We start from the raw sequence: 19682 nt of genomic DNA, 5'->3' as shown, positions 1-19682 counted from the left end.
TGGCCATCGGTGAAAAGAGTTTGGGCACCCCTGGTCTAGATCTACCTTATATGTGGTTTCAGTTTATTTTAGACCATGTTTAGTGCAGATTTAGATCTGGTCAAGCAAAATATTATGTTAGGTGGTATGTGACTTAGTGTGAAAAGTTTGAGGACCACTGTGATATAAATGTGATGCGAGCTCCATTCTGGCCTCTGAAAGTTGTTAAAAATGCATAAACTCATCATGGTGAATAATTAGGATGCTTTGAATCATAAGGTAAATGAGGACTAACTTTGGACAACTGCAAAAAAAAATTCAATTAACTATACATAAGTGTAAGCTTTTTGTGACAACCCAGTAAACTGCTGGGTCACTGCTGATAAATCTCCATCATTTTAACAAAATTCTGTGTTGTGTTACGTCACAATCCCGAGCTCTATTACATTTATAACCACATTTATTTATAAAAGTACTAATTTATTGGGCCAGGCCATAAATTCATCCATAGAGCTAAATGTAAAATCCACTTCTTTTGTCTCCTCTGTACTTGGAACTGTGTGGGCTTCAACATTTGCTGGTTTCAACAATGTGACTCATGCAGTAAAACAAAGACAAAAGTGTTGGTGCCACTTTTGGGTTTTTTGGATTCTTAGTGGCTGTTGGCAATAGAACTTCTCAATGAAATGCAAATTGCCATGGTTAAAAATATCCCTGCAAAATGCACGTCTGATTTTTAGGTACTTTAAGCAGGAGGTACTTCAGTTAAGAGGCAGTTTGTGCAAAAAAAGTTTTGAAGAAAAGTACAACAATACAGGTAATGGTGAGTTGTACCTTTACCTTTGCCATCAACACAGAAAAGTCCTTCAAAAATGTAAGAACAATTTACCCATAAGGAAGGCATTTTTCTGGCAGATTAAACATTGATTTAACAAAATATCTATTATTATAGCTATTTAGAGAAGTTTTGGCCCTTGTTTATTGTATGGTTGCTAAGTAACACTTATGTTATTACATCTACATTTCATAGTTCTGTCCATTTCAGTCCATGTTAAAGGTGTTAGCTCAAATTTTTGTACTAAAAATGTACTGTTTGCAATTCTAGAATAATGCTGCCTAGCAAATCCAGCTGATATCTTTCTGTATCAGTCTGGTCACCATGCTCTCCGTCACGTCTCAAGCTAGACCAAACATGATCATGCATAATTAATTTGTTTGGATACGAATGGACCATGCGTCTCCCTGATTGGCTAATCAGCCTGTCAGTCATGCCCAAATGAACTCGCGGAGATTCACCTGTGACCAGACTAACATCTTCGCAAAAGATCTTTGTATATTCTGGATCCTGGGCAAAGAATAATGTAGATGTTGGTTCATCCATGTGCAGTTATTGGTCATGTTTGTTACTGCTAGTCTCAGGTGGGACAGGACAGCAGAGGGCAGATTCATCATTTCTCATAATTAGGCTCCTAATTTTACCACGTTGCTCTTTGCAGTTCATTTGCGTACTCTCCTGCCGCTTGTCCCACAAACGGGAGACTGGAGCATTTTCTGGGTCGCTGCGGTTACGTGGGGTCTGTTGCGTTATGTGGACTGAACTTGCAGCTGATCAGGTCTTGGCAAACTAACAGAGCACGAGAGGTCTGAAATGGTGATACTGAGCCAGGCAAAAGTGCAAGCCAAAACATCAATCGTGGTTTGCCATGCTTATGAAGGTGTAATTACAGATGATGAAACTATAAGAAGTTTTCAGCGAATACTTTGATTTTTATACATTTTTTTTTAAGACAATGTGCTGGATATAAAAAGGCACTTATATTATAAAGCTAAACATAGAACTGTTAGCAGAAAGTTTGGATGTTAGCTTGTAATTCAGTAGTTCTGTATTTGTAACTTTGATTCCTTGTGGAAACACTGACCATACGACTGCCTAAATATTCCTCATTTCATCCAGGGGCAACCTGTCTCAAAGTCTTAAACTTAGTCAGATGAACTGTTCCTTAACATAATCCTAATCCTAACCTTAATTTGATTGCGATACATTTGCTATCATAGCCGCCAAGGAAAGAAAATGCAAAGAAAATGTCTACAGGAGACTAACTTTTATTCTTCTTTGTCATAAACGTGTTTCATATATCTTTTTGTAGCTTTTAGTGCCATTGTCTTTCCCATTCCCATAGCAATCTCACAGCACCCATAGTCATATGAAATAATTAGCACAGGCATCGCTAATGCTGCAGTAAAAGAAACTTCTCATTTCTTAATTGCACAGACTGGTCTGGAGTATATTTATTCCCAAGATGTTTTGCACAAAAATTATTAGTTACTTTGGTGGGAGGAGAAGTACAAAGACTGTCTCTAACCTGTTTCCTAGCCAATTTGCTAACTCTGTTTTGGGCTAAATTAGTATTGTCTTGTTTAAAGCCAAAAAGTAGCTCTCTTCCACTTAGCAGGGGATTGAATTAGTTGTGGGCAGAACAGCTTGTATAAATCAGTAGCTTGGTGCTCAGAAGCCCAGCCGAATCACAAGGGAAGTTCTGAATCTGGGCCGGCCCAATAGTTTGTTGTTCATTTATTCACTATTGCTCATGAAGGCAGTTCTCGTATAGGCTACAATCCTGGAGTAAAGCAAGCATTCCCCTGAGGTTGGAAACACCTACAATAATGAAAAAAGAGACAAAAAAATTGAATCTCGCCAATTTCAAGGCTCATTAAATTGAATAACAGACGGACGTTTCAAAAAACACTTTATAGAGGTAGATCTAATCAGTAATGAATGAAGAATTTTAACCCGAGCCAAAAACATTGGCATCCTGATAATGTTCACGTTTGCTAGTTTGAAGTTGTAAGCTTTATCTTTGCCACACTATTTTACAGCAACATTGCAAAAAATATTATAGCAAATACTGCCTGGTAACATTTTGGTATGTATGACAGTTGGCCCTGCTTTTGCTTAGCCTTGTAATTTTAGAAAAAGCAAAAAAAGCAAAAGTTTGTCAGGCAGTGACAGAACAGTGCATGTGGTGTGCAATCAGCAAAAATATCCAGGGTTTGTGAGAGAATTAGAAAGAAGCACCAACCTTGGAGAGCTAACGTGGCACTGACACCAACACAGTCTCCCATATCTAGTGATTATGTAGCTTGAGTTTTCCTATGAAGCATAAAGTTTGAAAGGAAAAACTTCTAAAAATAATAGACAATTATAACTAAATGCACATTTTTTTCACTCTTGAAGGTCCTATTTTATGCAAAATTTACTTTAAGCCATGTTGTAATGTTGTTACCTCCCCAAAAACATACCTGGAGTTGTGTTTTGTTTCATGTTTGAGGAACCCTTTATTATTAGTCTGTTTACGTCTCCAAAGCTCAAAATGCTGTTTTGCACCTTGTGATGTCATGACGCAGTAGTTTAAGTCAACAGTTACCATTTATCATATGTTTAGCTCGGCAATTCTTAGGCTGAAATTATCCAAATGATTCTAGTGAAGGTGTGTGGAGTTTAAAAACACAATGGAGCACTTCCTGTATTACAGTATGACATCAAAAGGTGGAATGGAGTTTTGCAGAATTTGTGTGAATTAAATTAAACACGGCTACGGGTACCATAAATTGTACAATGTGTAATGAGGCAACAACAGTACAACATAGAACAGAAAATAGCGTACTATGAGCCCTTTAACTCAAATAGTTGCAATTAAACTATTGATCTTTTGATCTCTTTTGTGTTTGTTTACAGACTTTAAACCCTCCAAGCTCATTCCCTATTCCTTATTATAATATGCTTTGAAAGTATTGTGATAGTAGTCAATTACTCTCTGTTCTGAAGATTAGATTTTCCAGCAAAGTCCAACTCCATCTGTAATTATGTCTCGGGATAATTAGCTGTGAATCATCACAACATCTTTTTTCTTTCTGTTTAATTATATCTGCAGTGGCCTCACAACAAACAGATTCCATCCAGTTATTGACCCAGGACTTGTGTGTCTACACTTGAGTCAGTGTGTTGTGTGTTTGTGTCTACTCTTAAGTCAGTGTGTTGTTGCTCCAATGGGGTGGGGGCTGGGGGCTGCTGCAGAGTGGAGTGATCACATACTTCACTCACTGGAGCACCGGACGAGCTGGAGGCGGACTGAAGAGCTGAGGAGGCACAAGTATCAGTCAGACATCTGACAAACTGTGGTTTATACTGTTTCTATCCATGGAGAGTTCACAATAACATTCACAGTGACATTGATTTGTTGCTGTACATTTATATTTTATGGGATATAGTAAAAAAGCTCTACGTGTTTTTTGACAACAAAAGTGTAATGAGATTCTTTCTTTTTTAAAAGCTCCATAGGCTATTTGGTAGACTATTGAAATGCAAGAAATTGTAGCAAATGTCAGTGTCTCCCCAGATTCCTACACTGCCCAGTGCCTATTGACTTTAGCTTTCTTGTAAATGGTTTACTGTGCACTTCAATGCATAGAAAGGTTTCTCTTGTTTGTTGGTTGCTCTGCCATGATGGAAGAGGTAGGAAGTAATTGCAAGTCATTTTACAGCTAAGTGGAACATGTTGCTTTCTTGTGAGATTTAAGACTTGATGTGGACTGGATTTATGTACTTTTCCAAATCTCAGCTATACTGTTTTTCCAGGTGCTTAAAGTTACATTACAATTTCATGCATTATTCATTCACTTTCTACACTTGGTGGTTATAAGCTTTGTGTGGATTGTGGATTTTATGGTCCAAAAGTGTTTCTAGCAAGAGTACGTTAGTGTTCTGCCTTTAAATGAACCGCGCTGGCAAGTTTGAGGGGTCCGAAGTGGACCAGGGGGGCACTAGCTTTCAAAGTGGTCTAGCCCTCAGACCCCTGGTTCTGGAGCATGGGGACACAGTGGTGGCCAAATAGACTTGTGGCAAGGCGGCCACTAGCATACCGTGCCCATTGAAACGTGGTGTGTACTGACACAGTTGCCGTGGGAAAAGTGATAGTACTACACACATGGTGGTGTCTTGCCCAGGAACACTAACTTACTCTTGCTAGAATTGAACCTCCATTCTTTGGGTTTGAGAGAACTCCCTAAGTCACTGCATCTCTGACTGGACTTGCATTTTCTCATCATTCACATTTTTACTCAATATTCAGTATCCAGTATGAGCTGAATACAATTTAATGGACAGAATGTCTACGAAGTAACAAACCTTCTGTAAAAAACATTTTTTAATCCACTGCAAATGACTGCATTGTGAAAAGAGTCTGTGTACTGTATCCCACAGTGCCTTTCATGTCCTCATTTTTTCATCCCTTCCCTATTGATATTCATATCCATTTGTAGCTGAACCAAGAACGGCTCTGCTGCCTATATGTTTTATTGTGCTGGCTCGTCTTCGCCTTTTAACCCATGAACACAGTCAGAGTGCACAATCCAGATTTATAACACCAATATCGTAGTCAACAGTGCATATAGGATTTATCATTGTCAATTATATCTACACACATCAAGTAGGTTATCAATATTCATGGACAGTTTGAATCTTTCAGAATCCATGTCGTAATAGTCCAGCCTTGGACATATGAAACAGCATCTGTCACTCTACATGTGTCTTAATGTGAGGAGATTCTCTGCTCCATCTCCGGCAAGCAGATGAAAATTGGATCTAAAGTGTTATTTTTCTCTTGGCGTCCATTAAAATGTAAATGTATAGAAATGAATGGCTTTAATTTCCATACTCATTTACAAGATATGAAATAAAGTGATGGGGGAAAAGCTACAACTTGGAAAAGAAACATCTCTGGATGACAAGAACAACTTGCAGAGTATTTTGGCTTAAATCCAGCATAATTAGGGTCATTCTGCCTCCCATCACCGTGCTTCCATTTGCACAGTAAAAATTAAAACAGCATTAAGCCATCCAGTATGAGCTTTTATGGAGTGGAAGGAGACTACGATAAAAGACGGTCCAGAATGCAGTGTGTTACATTAAAATCAAGGGCTTTATGAAGTAAGCAGTACAGGTATTCTAAAAGCAGCTCTCCGGGTTGTTAAGTGTTTTTATCATCCCCCAACCAGGAAATATACTCCATTCTGGCTTCTGAAAGTTGTGAAAAGTGCCCAGAACACGTTAGGCAAGTGGTGAATATGTTTGGATAGCTACAAACTGTTGAAATTCTTCTGTTTTGCATGTAAAATGTCTGGTAAAATGATGCCGAACTCTACAACTACAATGTGTTGATGGAGAAGAGTGTTACAGTGGTGATAGGGAGGAAATTTTCATTTGACGAGATGGTCCTCAAATAGCGTTCCATGGCTGAGTTAGCGAATACGGCGTATATGACCCTTAGGTGCTGCTGGGAGGAGGAAGCCCCAAAGCTAAAGAGCTGATTGAGTTGGGCTATCCCATGGTTTAGGTGGCAATTTGGAGAAAGAGCTTGCAGCACTAATGCTAATGCTAGTGCTAATGTATATGGCTGTTCCCCTGCTGAGGTGGTGATGAAGGAGGCTCGTAAAATGGTTATGGGACAGAATTGTACGACGTTTATTCTCGTATGGTGGAAATGGTCGCTATACCATAATTGAGTTTTTTTTCAAGCATACTGCAGCATACTATTAAACTCATAATTCTCACTATACTAAACTAATTTCACTGACAGAAATATGTTATTTACTTACAGCAAATACAGTCTCTCACTATTTCATCTTTCTACAAAAACAATCCAACTGTATCTACTTTCTCCATGTAATGAGAACAAGCCTCTCCACCCCCCACTGTATCCTCTGATCATCCATGTTTACATAGGTCTATCTTCAGAAAGCACACATCTGCTCTTTCTGCTCCACTGACCCTCCATCCCGTTCCCCTTCGAGTCTTGTAATTGAAAGCCCTGCAGCTATACGAATATGGATGCGTCCTCTTTGGCGTTGTTTACGTGTGTATTCACTTCACTTTAAGGGTAGATATATATAAAAACAATGGTTGACCTTGAGTCCCTTGAAGACACTGTACATCTCTCTGTTGTCATATAACTAGAGTACTGAAAATCAGATAGTAATTAATACTAAAAATAGTATTGAAACTAAATACTCATTTGAGCAAGTATCGATACTAAAAAGGCACATTCACCGGACATGAACCTTTCCTGAATAGCTTTAGAATGGTCTTACAAAACAAGTATAAGACCACATAGACTAGTATACAACTTAGGGATTACACAGATATAACACCACATGGTAATATAAAAGAAAGTACTATGAATTAGTGTTGAAAATCTCATTCTGGTGTCTAAATAAAGAACCTTTTTTAAATTATCATTGTGGTATCAGAATTGGCATGGAACATTGGGTCTATTCCTTGAAATCTTAGTATCGTGACAAGACTACGTATAATTATTGCACTTTCGATGTGATTGGTTTCTATGGTGCATGTGTGTGTGTGTGCGTCCACAGGTGTCCTAGAATCTGATTGGTTGAAATGATGTAGTGTATATATACCATGTTGTGTGATTGTCTCCATCGGGAAAGGCTTAATCTGTGAAAAGAGGATGGCCCACTCCCCTCTGGTAATCTCCCTCATCGAGCTGCTGTTATTGCAATTTACACTTGGCCCCGAGCCCCACAGCCACTAAAGCAGAATAGCTTTGAGAATGGCTAGCCTCAGGAGCGCCATAGCTTCCTCTAATGCGGCAGCCATAAACACAGATAGGTGCTAACCCTGGTCTGGTGTGGGAGGGTTGTTACGGCTCTGATTAGGTTGTTTACAGACAGGACGTATAGGCAATGTACTTTTAAAATGGCATCAGAAACTATTAGGAAATAACTTGTGGTAGTTTAATTAAATAGATTTTTCAAAATGTATAAATGTACATGAATGATTTTGTTCCAGGACCGTTTTTTCCTGATTAAATTAGCAATATAAGTGTTCTGAGAAAGAGTCTACCATCTGGTGTCTCCTTGGAGAGACTAAAAATGTACTTCTCCAAACAGCAACACTTCCCTAATATGTTTACCCTGAATTCTGTAACTCATGGTGCGGAAGGTATTGGACCATCCACATGAAAATTTCCGCATTGCACTTTTAACTATAAGAGGATGGAGCTAGATTAGGCACCATTTCAAGATTGGATATGTTAAGTGCTGATGGTGTTTTTTTCCTATTAGTAGAGCTAATGAAATACATCTCAGCGGGCATTAACCTTCTCATTCTGGCATTGACAATATACCACTGAGAGTGTTGGGATGTCACTGAATACATGTACGGGGAATACATATTCTGAACACTAGTGTTGAGTAACTGTATTCTTGTACAGTTACGTTTTCATTTGGTGGTGTTCAGAATACAGTTACTTTTCTAAAATCAAAGGAATACATTATACTCTTTGATCATGCAATTTAGACTTCAAACTACACAGTATGTGTGAGAAAAATAGACAACTCTACTCTTGTGGTGAGGCAGCTGTGATTTTTCCTTCATTAGGTTTGTGATAAAAATGCTTTAAAAACCGTGAAAAAAAACATAAAGCTTTTTTTAATCCTATGTTGCGTCTTTACCCCATAAATAAATGCGAGTGGATGTAAAAGTATTCAAAGTATACAGTACTTTGATTAATCCAAGTATCAAAGTACGTTACAAAATACATTTGAATTTGTGTATTCAGTATTCTATAACTAAATACATTTTCAAAGTATTCTTCCCATCACTGCCCACATACAATGTGCAATGGTATATTACTTCATAGACTATACAACAAGGGGAGCATTCGTCTGAAGAAGGATCAAAGCACAGCAAAAGTAAATCAATCACACTTCTATATAATAATTAGCCTGTATAAATTTTTAAAGTCTCAATAGTGATGGATAATGGATCAGCACAGATTAGTCATTTAAATAACTCAAACGCTCTGATATCCATCTTTCAAAATAAATGACAAATCAGACCATTATAACTTCAGGATATAATCATTATTCCATAAGTACGCTGAACGCACCATGCCATAGTTACAGAATTCAGGGTAAACATACTTAAACATGCTAAAATTGTTGCCATTTTGAGAAATACATCCTTTAGGTGAAATGGTTCCCTCTGGTTTTGGTTGTGAAGCAAAATGCAAAGCAGGAGCATTGCCTCGGCACATCCCCAGATTACTCTCAATGGCATTAATTCAAAGTAACTGCACTGGAAGCATGCGATTATGACTTGGAGTTGAAGAATGGAAGTCTGCACAGATGTGATAAAGTGGATAGAAAGGAGCAAGCAAATATAGCATTTTCTCCACCTAACCATAACGCACTGAGACGAGCTCTGAGAGGGGAGCTGCAGAACTAGTCCAGGCCAGATATGATGTGGTGCATTTTTCTATCTACTATCTGATCACTCGTATCTATGGGCTCACACAAGTAATCATGGGTGGATGCTCTTGGGGGATTGGACCACCAGAAACAGCAGAGGTGCGCCAGCCATGATTCACGAGGGGCAAGCTCGAAGTTGTGTCTGGACAATGAATAGTGTAAGAGTTATCTAGTTTATAGGTGAATATAATCGACTGGAGCTTCCGTGTTATGTTAAATCAACGTTTTGGTGGTAAGCTGTGGAAAAAACATGTTGGTTCATTCATTCATATTTGAGTGATCTTTACATAATGATCAATTAGAAATTAATCTTTATTCTCTGTACGTTCATTTAAAACATCAATGCTGCTCTGTGATTGGTCCCCCAACCCACAGCCAGCCAGGTCCTATCACACCAGCGTGAGAATGAAAAAAAAAGATTCCTGTCCAAGGTTAGAGGTCCACTAGCTGCATCTACTGTAACTTTTGTGTCATGCTGTAATTAGCAGTGGTATTGCTATTTTGCTCATTAAGCAATTTTTAATGTACAATTTTAGCTCTCAGATGCGAGAATAAAGAGTGGTATAATGGAACAAAATCATTATGCTGCACATTTTTTAGAAAAACTCTGCAGAGATATCGACGTGCAATAAATAGAAAGGTAAAATGTTAACAGTTGGTCCATTAGTGACTAAACCCAACATAATAAAATTCATTATAAATTAAAATTAGAGGGAGAAAAAATCCCAAATGTGTCTGCATTAACAAAGACATGTTTTTGTATTCTTAGTTTTTGGATGTCCCACTTGCTGCTTTCATTTCATGGCCTTTACAGCAGCCTCGTCTCTTTGAACTGGGATTAGAAGCCGGAAGAACAAAAGTGCGCTCTTATCTGACTGTGCTGTGTGTGTTGGGATTTTCAGAGAACGCAGCTAGGGGACTCCACAAAACCATCCCACGGCCGCAATAACTATTTAAAAAATGTATTTCCTTATTTTTTACAACTCCAACCTGGTTCTTTGTCATTTTGCTGACAGGTAAACAAACTCCTGTCTTCGCAACTCAAAAAGAAGCCAAAAGAAGTCAATTGAGGCCGTCTCTCTTTTCCTAAAGGCATGTATGCGAGTAATGTTTGAAAAAAATTGTGCATCAAAGGGTCGCCACAACAGCATTTGAAAACCATCGAAAGGGTCGGATTAATAATGCAGAGAGGAGTGGTTAAAAGAGGACACAGTCTGCGTTATTACGACATGGAAGTCCTCAGAAATTTCCGGTCTGGGCAGATTTGCTGAATGAAATGTTTTTGCGATTGTGTTCCGGTGCTCTATCTATGGAAGTAAGAGTGTTCACTGAAACTAAAGCAATCTGTAGATGGTGGGATTAAAATACATTATTAATAAGGCTTGTGTGATGCAACAGTTTGGTGAGAAGCATAGCAATGCAAAGTAAGCAAACCTATTTTACTGGGACTTGTGTATCTGCAAACTGTACCTGGATCTAGCTCTGTATGCTAATGGTCAAATGTTTTGGTCGTAAATTCACTTTCTTACTGCAGCAACAAAATGCTTTCTCCCCCTTGCATAGCTGTGCGAGGCGTCATCATAAAGAAATAAATGAAGTCCCTTTATGTGTAGGCTAAAGTGAAGTTTGTAGCTGGGTAGCAGGTAAGGGTCTTGTCTAAAGTAAAAAAGAAAATGGAGATGATCATTTTCGGCAATGACTATTTACTAGTAACTAGTTACTTATTGTGACCTATTGTGCTTTTGTCTGTTACATAGTCATAATCTATAACACTTGTGAATCATTAAGTTATATTTTGAACATTTTAAAGCACAATATTAATCTAAAATGGCTCAATAAAAGAAACAAATCCGCTGACTTTGGGTTTGGACAATTGTGGAGCTCAATAGGAGTCGGCCCCTCCTATGGATAGTTGCAGATCACACGAGAGAGCAGCAGATTTTTTTAAAATTTGCAACGTCACAGCCAAATCCTATGTGTATCACCGCATTAAGAAAATAAAACAGGAGAATGAAGTAATTACTGAGCAGTGAGCACATATCACCTATAGCGTTTTATATTTACATACAAACTGAATAGTTTTAGCAAAATCAACACTACAGACCAACATGTTGGTTCTACAAAATATTAGGCCATTTGCATCAAGCCATTTAGCATATCAACCATCTGTTCCTTAAATCTCCAACATTTAGGTTTATTTAAACACTAGTGTGAAGAGGGCTCTGCCAAAAAGTGACCGCACACCTTACTTATGGATTTGCAGTGAAATATGGTTGGGAAATTGGTCTACGAATTGTCCAGAAAATATCAGCATAGCTAATCAACCATCAGTTGCTCCGGTTTCTGAAAATAGATATATGTATATATAAATGGACAAAGCTAACCTGTGAGCCGCCACATTCCAAATAGGTGATCATGGCCGTGCTTCCGACTCCATCAACTCTAGTTCCAATTCACTTTACATAAAAAAGTAAAGAAAATTAGTTCGCAATTTTTTCCGTAAATCAAGATATGAACATTAATAACAGACAAATGAGGTGCCTTCTTTCCCTGATGTCGCTCCTGCTAGCAACAGGTTTGACTGACACCTTTACCTTCAACATCCTGGCTCCAGATTGGCTCTTTGGTTGCTATGACACTCTTGGTCGGAACTTGGCTCCAAACTCGCCCCTATAACTGCTAGCATTAATGAGCTTCATTTGACTGGGGGAATGTGACATCACACTCACTTAGTCCACTTCTCTGTACAGTCTATATTTCTAAACAATTGGTCATGAATGACTACTAACAAGTTACTGCCTACAACAAAGCTGGCGGATACCAATACCAGCAAATTTATGGCGATCCATCCTTATCTCTAAGGTCCTTTTCTAGCTCCACTTTCTCATCTTACCATTCCAAATTTCTTCATATGGAAAAACCCTGTGTAGTTCAACTGACATTTTCTCATATCATCACTTATAAAACTGTTTTTCATAGCGAATCCCCAATCCTCACCTCTCCTCCTCTCTCTTCTCTTTCTCATTATTCCTCTCTTTCACTGTGATGTCCAGATTCAGGCCATTTATCTTCCCCTTGTGCCAATCTTTGTAGAAATAAGTACATTTCAAGTGCAGAGCGAGGTATCGATTCCACTCCCCATCACCACTCCACTGGAAACTGAACAAAAAACATCATTATTAAAAGAATGAGCCAGTGGTAAAGCACCATGAGTGATACTATTTGCGCTGAGGTAGTGGCAGTGACGGAGTATTGCAGTTTACGGTAGTTATGTGCGCACACTAAACGGAGCCTTCTCATTAGTTGTACTTTGGAAGATAAATGGGTTAGCAGGACGGTCCCACGAACACAGCAACTTCATCTGATGCTGAATTCATTAGCAGCAGGCGGATATAGATGGGAATAAACAACACAGATCTGTGAGATCCAGGGGTCTTCAGGGTGGTATTCTCTGGGTACTTTCTTCTGATCTTATACCATGATAGCTCAATTTAAAATCCTTTTCAGTAGGCCTATATCTGGTGAGTTGAAAGTGCTCTCATGGTTAGGCAGCCTGGTATCCACTGCAAGATTTTTATATATTTTTTGTTTTAAAAGATTTTTGGATGTCATACTACACAAAGTGAGGAATTTAAATTGTAAGACAGGGCACACATGGTACACTGTATGATGGTGCACATAATCTGTAGCTACGACCAAAGTTTGTCTGAAAGAATTCCATAGACTATATAAAGAAGTGGACTAAGGGAGTGTGACGTCACCCACAGCATTCGGCTCCAGCCAAATGAAGCTCATCGAGGCTAACAGTTATAGGGGCGAATTTGGCATTGAATGGCAACCTCGGGGAAAGAAGGCAGCTGATTTGCCTCTTATTAATGTTCATATATTGATTTACGGACACAAAAGAAATATAAATACCAGGATCATGTAGAGCAGTTTAACATGAACATTTTAAGACTGAAATGACGAGCCTGACAGCAGCAGTTACAGAGAGGGGCAAAAGTTTTCTAATGTAAAGTGAACTGGAGCCAAAACTGATGGAGTCAGAAACGTGCCCGTGATCGTGGCTAGGAGGTTAGCTATGTTAATTTATATATATGGTCTATATTATGTATACCTGGACTTAATCATTCTAGTTCATGTTCACATCTGTAAGTTGCAATAAAAAACGTAGCTGATCTGCTTAAACCGAGCTCTCCTTTTACCACACTAAGCATCCTACCACAGAGTCTTAGTGCTCCACACAAGTTTGTCCTTTCCACTTTGTTTACCTTCTCTCGCTCTACTGAATTTTTAAAAGCCGTATAATAATAACACCCTAATAATAGCCTCATCTAATCTGTTTACCTGGATAGAGTGCGTCCCGTACGCTCCCTCTCACAACACAAGTGGGATTAGCCTAGCTTTGAAATAAATCTTTAAAAGCTGTAGACAAACATGGATGTATTTTTAAAAGTGTTGATTCCTGGCAGTCCTTTGTGCTCCATGGCTTTCCGAAGTGGCTTGGACAAACAGCGGAGCATACATCCACACATCCAGTGATTTCTCCCGGGATCTGAGCTGTTTGCACTTTAATGAACGGAAAGAACAGGCAATATGGTGCACAACAAATGGCTGTGGACAAAGCGGCGTGACATCTGGGATAAATAAATACAGCAAAAGTAATAAAAGAGTTGTGTTAGTTCTCCAGGCCTAAGTGGTGTGGGAGTATAGGCCACATGTGCACAGGTGAAGGGCCACATGTCCCGGTTGAAGAAAATATTACAATTAAAAAAATGCAATATATAACTTTCTTGTGGAGGGTCTGCCTGCTCCTCTCTATGGAGATGTTATTGCTTCAACTGGAATGTTCCACAGTATGGCATTAAACATATCTATCTCAATGCAGACAAGTACGTAATGCTAACGGGACCTGGCACATCTGAAGAGAGCCAAGCCTGCTCACAGTTGGAGTCCATGTTTTTGAAGGTATTTTTGAGCAATGAAAATGCCTGTAATAAAGTAAATAATACATAAATATGTTTAATTCTGTACTCTGGGACATTTTATACAAGACAATAACATCTCTATGGAGACAAACAGGTAGCATAAAGACATCCACAGGATGGCTTTTAACTATATATCTAGCATTTATGTCATGCGTCAAATACAGGGAATAACATGCAAATAGGGAGCCTTAACTGGAAAAGTTACAGTGTGTCTTTAAGCAATAGTAAACACTGTGAGTAGTTAACGGCACGATGGCAATGTGAATTTGAGTTCAGTTTAAAAGTTGCTTTGCTCATATGACATATGACTTACTTTGAGTTGTCTGCGGTAGTAAAAGTGACAGTCGTGCTTTGTCAGGACTGGTTATACTGTACATGTCCAGAGGCCTCTGGTGTGATGTAGTGAGAACGCTCTAAGCCTTCAGTGTGGTCTGTCAGGATCAGCTCCCACAGGGGCTGACGCGTCTGCACAGGATGTTATGTTGGTCTTTAGTAGTAGCTGATGGACAGTACAAGACTCTAATGCTTTTGTTTATGTTCTTTTTACAGAGACAAGGATCCGGAGCAGCTGCTGGGAACAACAAGACATCTGAAGCACAAGGTAAAACATGGATTTGTACAAGTACAACATGTGAAAATTTTATAAGGAAAATCGGTGACTTTGAATGGAATTAAGTGGCTTGTTACACCCAATGAGTGAACATACATGTTTGGGTAAGCAATATAATGCCCTATACGGTTTCACAATTTTAAGATGAAGCATTCAACCAAGATTTAAACAGATTAAAAAGTAACTTTATTATTAGACATTTTAGGTAAATTCTTTTATATACACATGGGTTTCCATTGCATTTTGAAGGACTTCTTGAGGTATTTTTCCCATTCAACAGATACACTTTTTAATTTTAATTGTTGATTGCTATGACACTCTGAAACCCATGGATAGTCAAGTCAGTTTCCACAATTGTAGTAACCCACTTGCTTCTACACAGAAACATTAGAACAAGATATATGGTAGTAAGGGTAAAGGTTAAGATTAAAGGGGTCGTGTTATTATATACTGTTGCATTGAAATGATGGAGGTTGGCACTTGGGTAATGGTAGGCTACATTCAATTAATGGCACTGCAAAATAAACCGTTAACAATATTAACATTACATAGCTCATTATATGCCAATAATAACCTCTAATGGACAGTTGCCTTGAGCTTATACAGTAAAAGTGTGAAACTACCAGAAGGTGTGCAATCAACATAATTCAAACTGTCATGAAGGACAATCTAGCAGCCAACATTAGACTATGTTATCTGTAGTTTTTAGAATGCAGATTTTCTAGATTGAGTTTCATGTCTTGACCTTTAAAATAAAACTTTTGTACGAGTCAAAAAATGCATGGTGATTCATTTGGGCTGCTCCTAAAGCAGCTCTATTACATTTGAAGTGAGTGGGTGCTGAGGTGCTCTCATAAATCACACAGAGAGGTGGGATTGGGGCACTGATCTAATGTCCTGACTCAGACACTCAAGATACCACAGAAAAAGCGTTATCCACCATGTGAAGACTGTTTTGGCTCAGTCCTCGGGGGAAATAACCAAACTGAAACAATAGGCCGATAACCTTTGTAAAAGCCCGAATGCCTGCTTTTCTGCTAATACTGTATTATATAGTGTAGTTCTGAAGATTCATAGACTAATCTACCCTAAATAGTTTTCTTGCTGGGCTCACAATGGTAGACCACAAACAAAACAATTGCCAGCGAAACTGTCTATTCAGTGGTGGCAGCTAATATAGAAAATACAATATGGGCTATGCTTTTTACTTTTTACTGTCATGACTATGAAACTAATTTGAAACCTATGAATAGAGATTCTACTTTTGTGTTAATACGCTTGTCAAAATAACGCTTTGGAAGTTACTTAAAAGTGCTGTACCTGATTTTTCCTAGTTCATTTTAAATGGTTTTCAGTGGTCCAAAGTTATTCCTCACTTACCTTATGCATTCTAAACATCCTAATTATTCACCTCAATGAGCTTTCCAGAGTAAGAAAGACATTAAAACCATAACGAATCATAATAATACAACAAATCAAAACATAAATAATCTTGATAAAATGAACATTAAAAGAGAAAAGTGCAGAATAAAAACCTTTCAGTCATATGCACAGCTAACCAGCTTGCAATGGTAGGCATTTTCAAAGAAGACTGTGAAAATAGTTGAGATGACAAAAGTTGTAGTTAACTCCGCACAAAGCACTTACAATACAAACTGTCATGAAAAATTAGCTGTATTGAGTTTAAAGCAGGACTACATAGAGGTGTCATTTGAACCACGCTCTGGGTCGCAATGTGCTGTCGAAAACGTGTGTGTTCAGCGATGTTTGGATGCACCAGCAGCACTTTGAGCTCACACTGAATCAGCAACTGGAGATCTGTGATGTTATTGCACTCTTAACCTACAACCCAAGGTAAAAAATAAATAACTCATAAAATAACTCACAAGTCAAGTATATGTAAAACTAAATACTAAAATAAATGATTATGTATATTTTATAATGAATCCATAATGAAATATATAGTAATCATAATAAGCATAAATTAATACCGACATACATAATAAAGTACCTGCTTGTAGCAATTGAGATTTTATTGTTTTGCCTGGAATGTTACGGCAGACAAGAGACAAGCAGATGAAGCCACCAGGCCAAGTTACAGGTCAGATCTGTGGAGAGGGCACTCCACTCAAAGTAAGAATGAATGATTTTAATGGGATGGTCACATTTTTATACAGTATTTTTCCTCTTTAAAGCACTTTACATCAGGGAACCACTCATCCAATCATACACCAGTGTCTGCATACACCAGGGGCAAGTTACGGTTAAGTGCCTCGCCCAACGATTCATCTCAACTAATGATGTTTACGTCAAGAGCGGGATTTGAACCGCCAACATTCGGAACAAACCACCTTAGTGAACAAACACTCTACCAACTGTGCTACTGTTGTCTATTCGGGATTTGAATAGATGTGTGTTAGATGCTTATTGTGGAACATTCCAGATAAAGCAATAGCATCTTGATGGTGCAGATCCCCCATCAAAAAAGTTACATAGAGCTTTTAATCAACACTATAGCCCATATCCACACTGAGAAGTTACTTTGAATTCCTGTTAAGTGTGTACTATTTACTGAACTGTGTACAACTAATTAGCACCACTACTTCTACTTAATAAGCAACCATATTGTTGAACAGTTGCCTCTTGCATTTCAATACCAACCCTATCTATATTATTCACCCAGAGCCAATTACTGCTACATCCACTTTCTTCTACTATTATAATGCAGGAGAGCCATTTTCTCTGTTTCAGTATCCAGGTCAGCTTTAGAAATACTTGGAAGTAGAAAAGTACACAACTGTCTGCATACATCCAGTGCGTGGCTTTGTTGTTTGACCTTGGTAATTAATTTGAGACCTGAAAAGAGTGGACAGGACGTGGTAGGTAAGAGAGTACCATTAACTGTGCCCACGCTGCATACACTAACATTGGAGAGGCTGAAGGACGCACTCAGAACATGTCAGTCTGGACAGCTGCAGCAACGAGGGAGAGGAGGTGAGGAAGGTTACATCTGTGTTGGCTTAAAATCAATTTGATAAAGTTAAAGTTTCTAAATATTTTGAACTTACTAGTAGATTATAGGGTCTTGAATCTACTTGAAAATTTTAATCGGGTTGTCAAAAGTATGAAAAATCAGACACTAATCTAGTACTAAACTAGTACTGCAACTAGATACTCTTTTGAGCTGGTTTCACTACTAAAAAAGTCACATTCACAGGACAGAAATTAATCTTTTCTAAATTTACAATGATCTTGAGCTGTATCAGAACAAGTATAAGACCACATAGACTAATATACATGCCCATGGACCACTATGGAACCTACCTGGACGACTGAGAAATTTGAACAGATATAAGGCCACATGGTAATATAAAACAAAAGTACTTCGACTTAATGTTGGAAATAGCATTCTATTGTCTAAATAAAGAGTGTTTTTTTATTATCATCGTAGTATTAAAATGGGTATTGCGTATTGACTATCAAAATCAAGTTTGAACTCTTAGTATTGTGATTGTTGAACAGTTTGAATTGACTGCATATATGGCATATGTAAGACACTATGGAATATAATAAGGGATATAATTTCACTAGCTAGATCACCTCTTGACACTGAACGTGACTGATTTCAAACGATTCTGCAAACAGCTGCACACACAATCTGAAAAAACTGGCTTGGTCAAACCACTGAGCGACTACTGGCCCGAATACACTACAACACCCATATATACATATTTTTCTCATGCAATTGCACAGTGTAAAGGAACAGTGACATTATGAAACTTACCATCACCTGTTCACCCGTGCGGAACAGTGCTTTATGTAAATATATACTGTCTAACATGGACTCTATTGGCAGCTGTCTAAATATGCCTCTGCTAACCTCCGCGATCCAAGCCTATAATTAGCTGATGACACTCTTCTAACCAAGATGACCCATTTTCGTACACTTTTTAATTAGCACTACAGTACTCAATCAAACTGCTAATGAATTTATCTTGCTCTGTCAAATATTGTTAGTGCATGCACCGTTATTAGAGCTGACAGCATCGTCACATTTTTAGATCCTGAAGCCCCTTTCACAATGCCAGTGAATGCAAGAGCGGTTTATTGATTGAAGAGGTTTGTCTCATGCTTCACTGGCCTGTGGAGTGATAAGGCCATAGGGGTCGCTACCTCTCTAAGCAATGACTTTCAACTGTAAACCTGAGGCATACATGTTTATCAAATGATCAAAGTGTAGAACCATTTTAACAATAAGAACATGGCAAAGCCATATTAAATTAAACTCCTCATTCTTTGCAAACCATTTAAAAATATTAAATGATAATAACTTTTATGAGCTTTTAACCTGTTCTAATGTCGTTCCCTCATTAAAAAAAGATGCTGTATTTTGTTTCATTCACTCTTGTTACAATAATCCTGTTTACAAGGTGCAATGTTGTCTTGCACTGAGCCTCAGAAATCACTACTTTTCAATTTTCCCTGGATAGTTACATCACAGATCAGAAACTCAACCAGTTTTTAAGTCCATAAACGTCACATGGAATAATTTTGAGCATTCCTGCACTCAAATTATATTGACATAGCACACACATGGCTCTATTAGCGAAACAGTCATGTTGCCCTTTCTTAAATTTTTTTTTTCCATTGTTCATCTGAAGCAGAATGCCTAAATACGATTTTAAAGGATGTTTTCCAAATGTAGACATTATTCTATGTTAGAAAAACATGAAATACTAATGCGAAGGTGACTAAAAGCATGTTTAAAAGCCAATCAA

At 38.2% G+C, this 19682-nt stretch overlaps 1 protein-coding gene across 2 annotated transcripts in view; it reads left to right on the top strand.

Annotated features, from left to right (window-relative positions):
- pcp4b (Purkinje cell protein 4b) overlaps positions 1–19682 on the top strand; it is an 86302-nt gene that overhangs the window by 62994 nt on the left and 3626 nt on the right. For both annotated transcript variants that reach the window (XM_055226068.1, XM_055226067.1), the window contains exon 6: positions 14844–14895. In XM_055226068.1, the coding sequence (XP_055082043.1) occupies positions 14844–14895 (52 nt within the window). The remainder of the gene's footprint in view (positions 1–14843; positions 14896–19682) is intronic.

This window comes from Periophthalmus magnuspinnatus, chromosome 13 (genome assembly GCF_009829125.3).
Source record: "Periophthalmus magnuspinnatus isolate fPerMag1 chromosome 13, fPerMag1.2.pri, whole genome shotgun sequence".
NCBI classification, from domain to species: Eukaryota; Metazoa; Chordata; class Actinopteri; order Gobiiformes; family Gobiidae; genus Periophthalmus; species Periophthalmus magnuspinnatus.
This window is presented reverse-complemented; position numbering and strand designations above follow the sequence as displayed.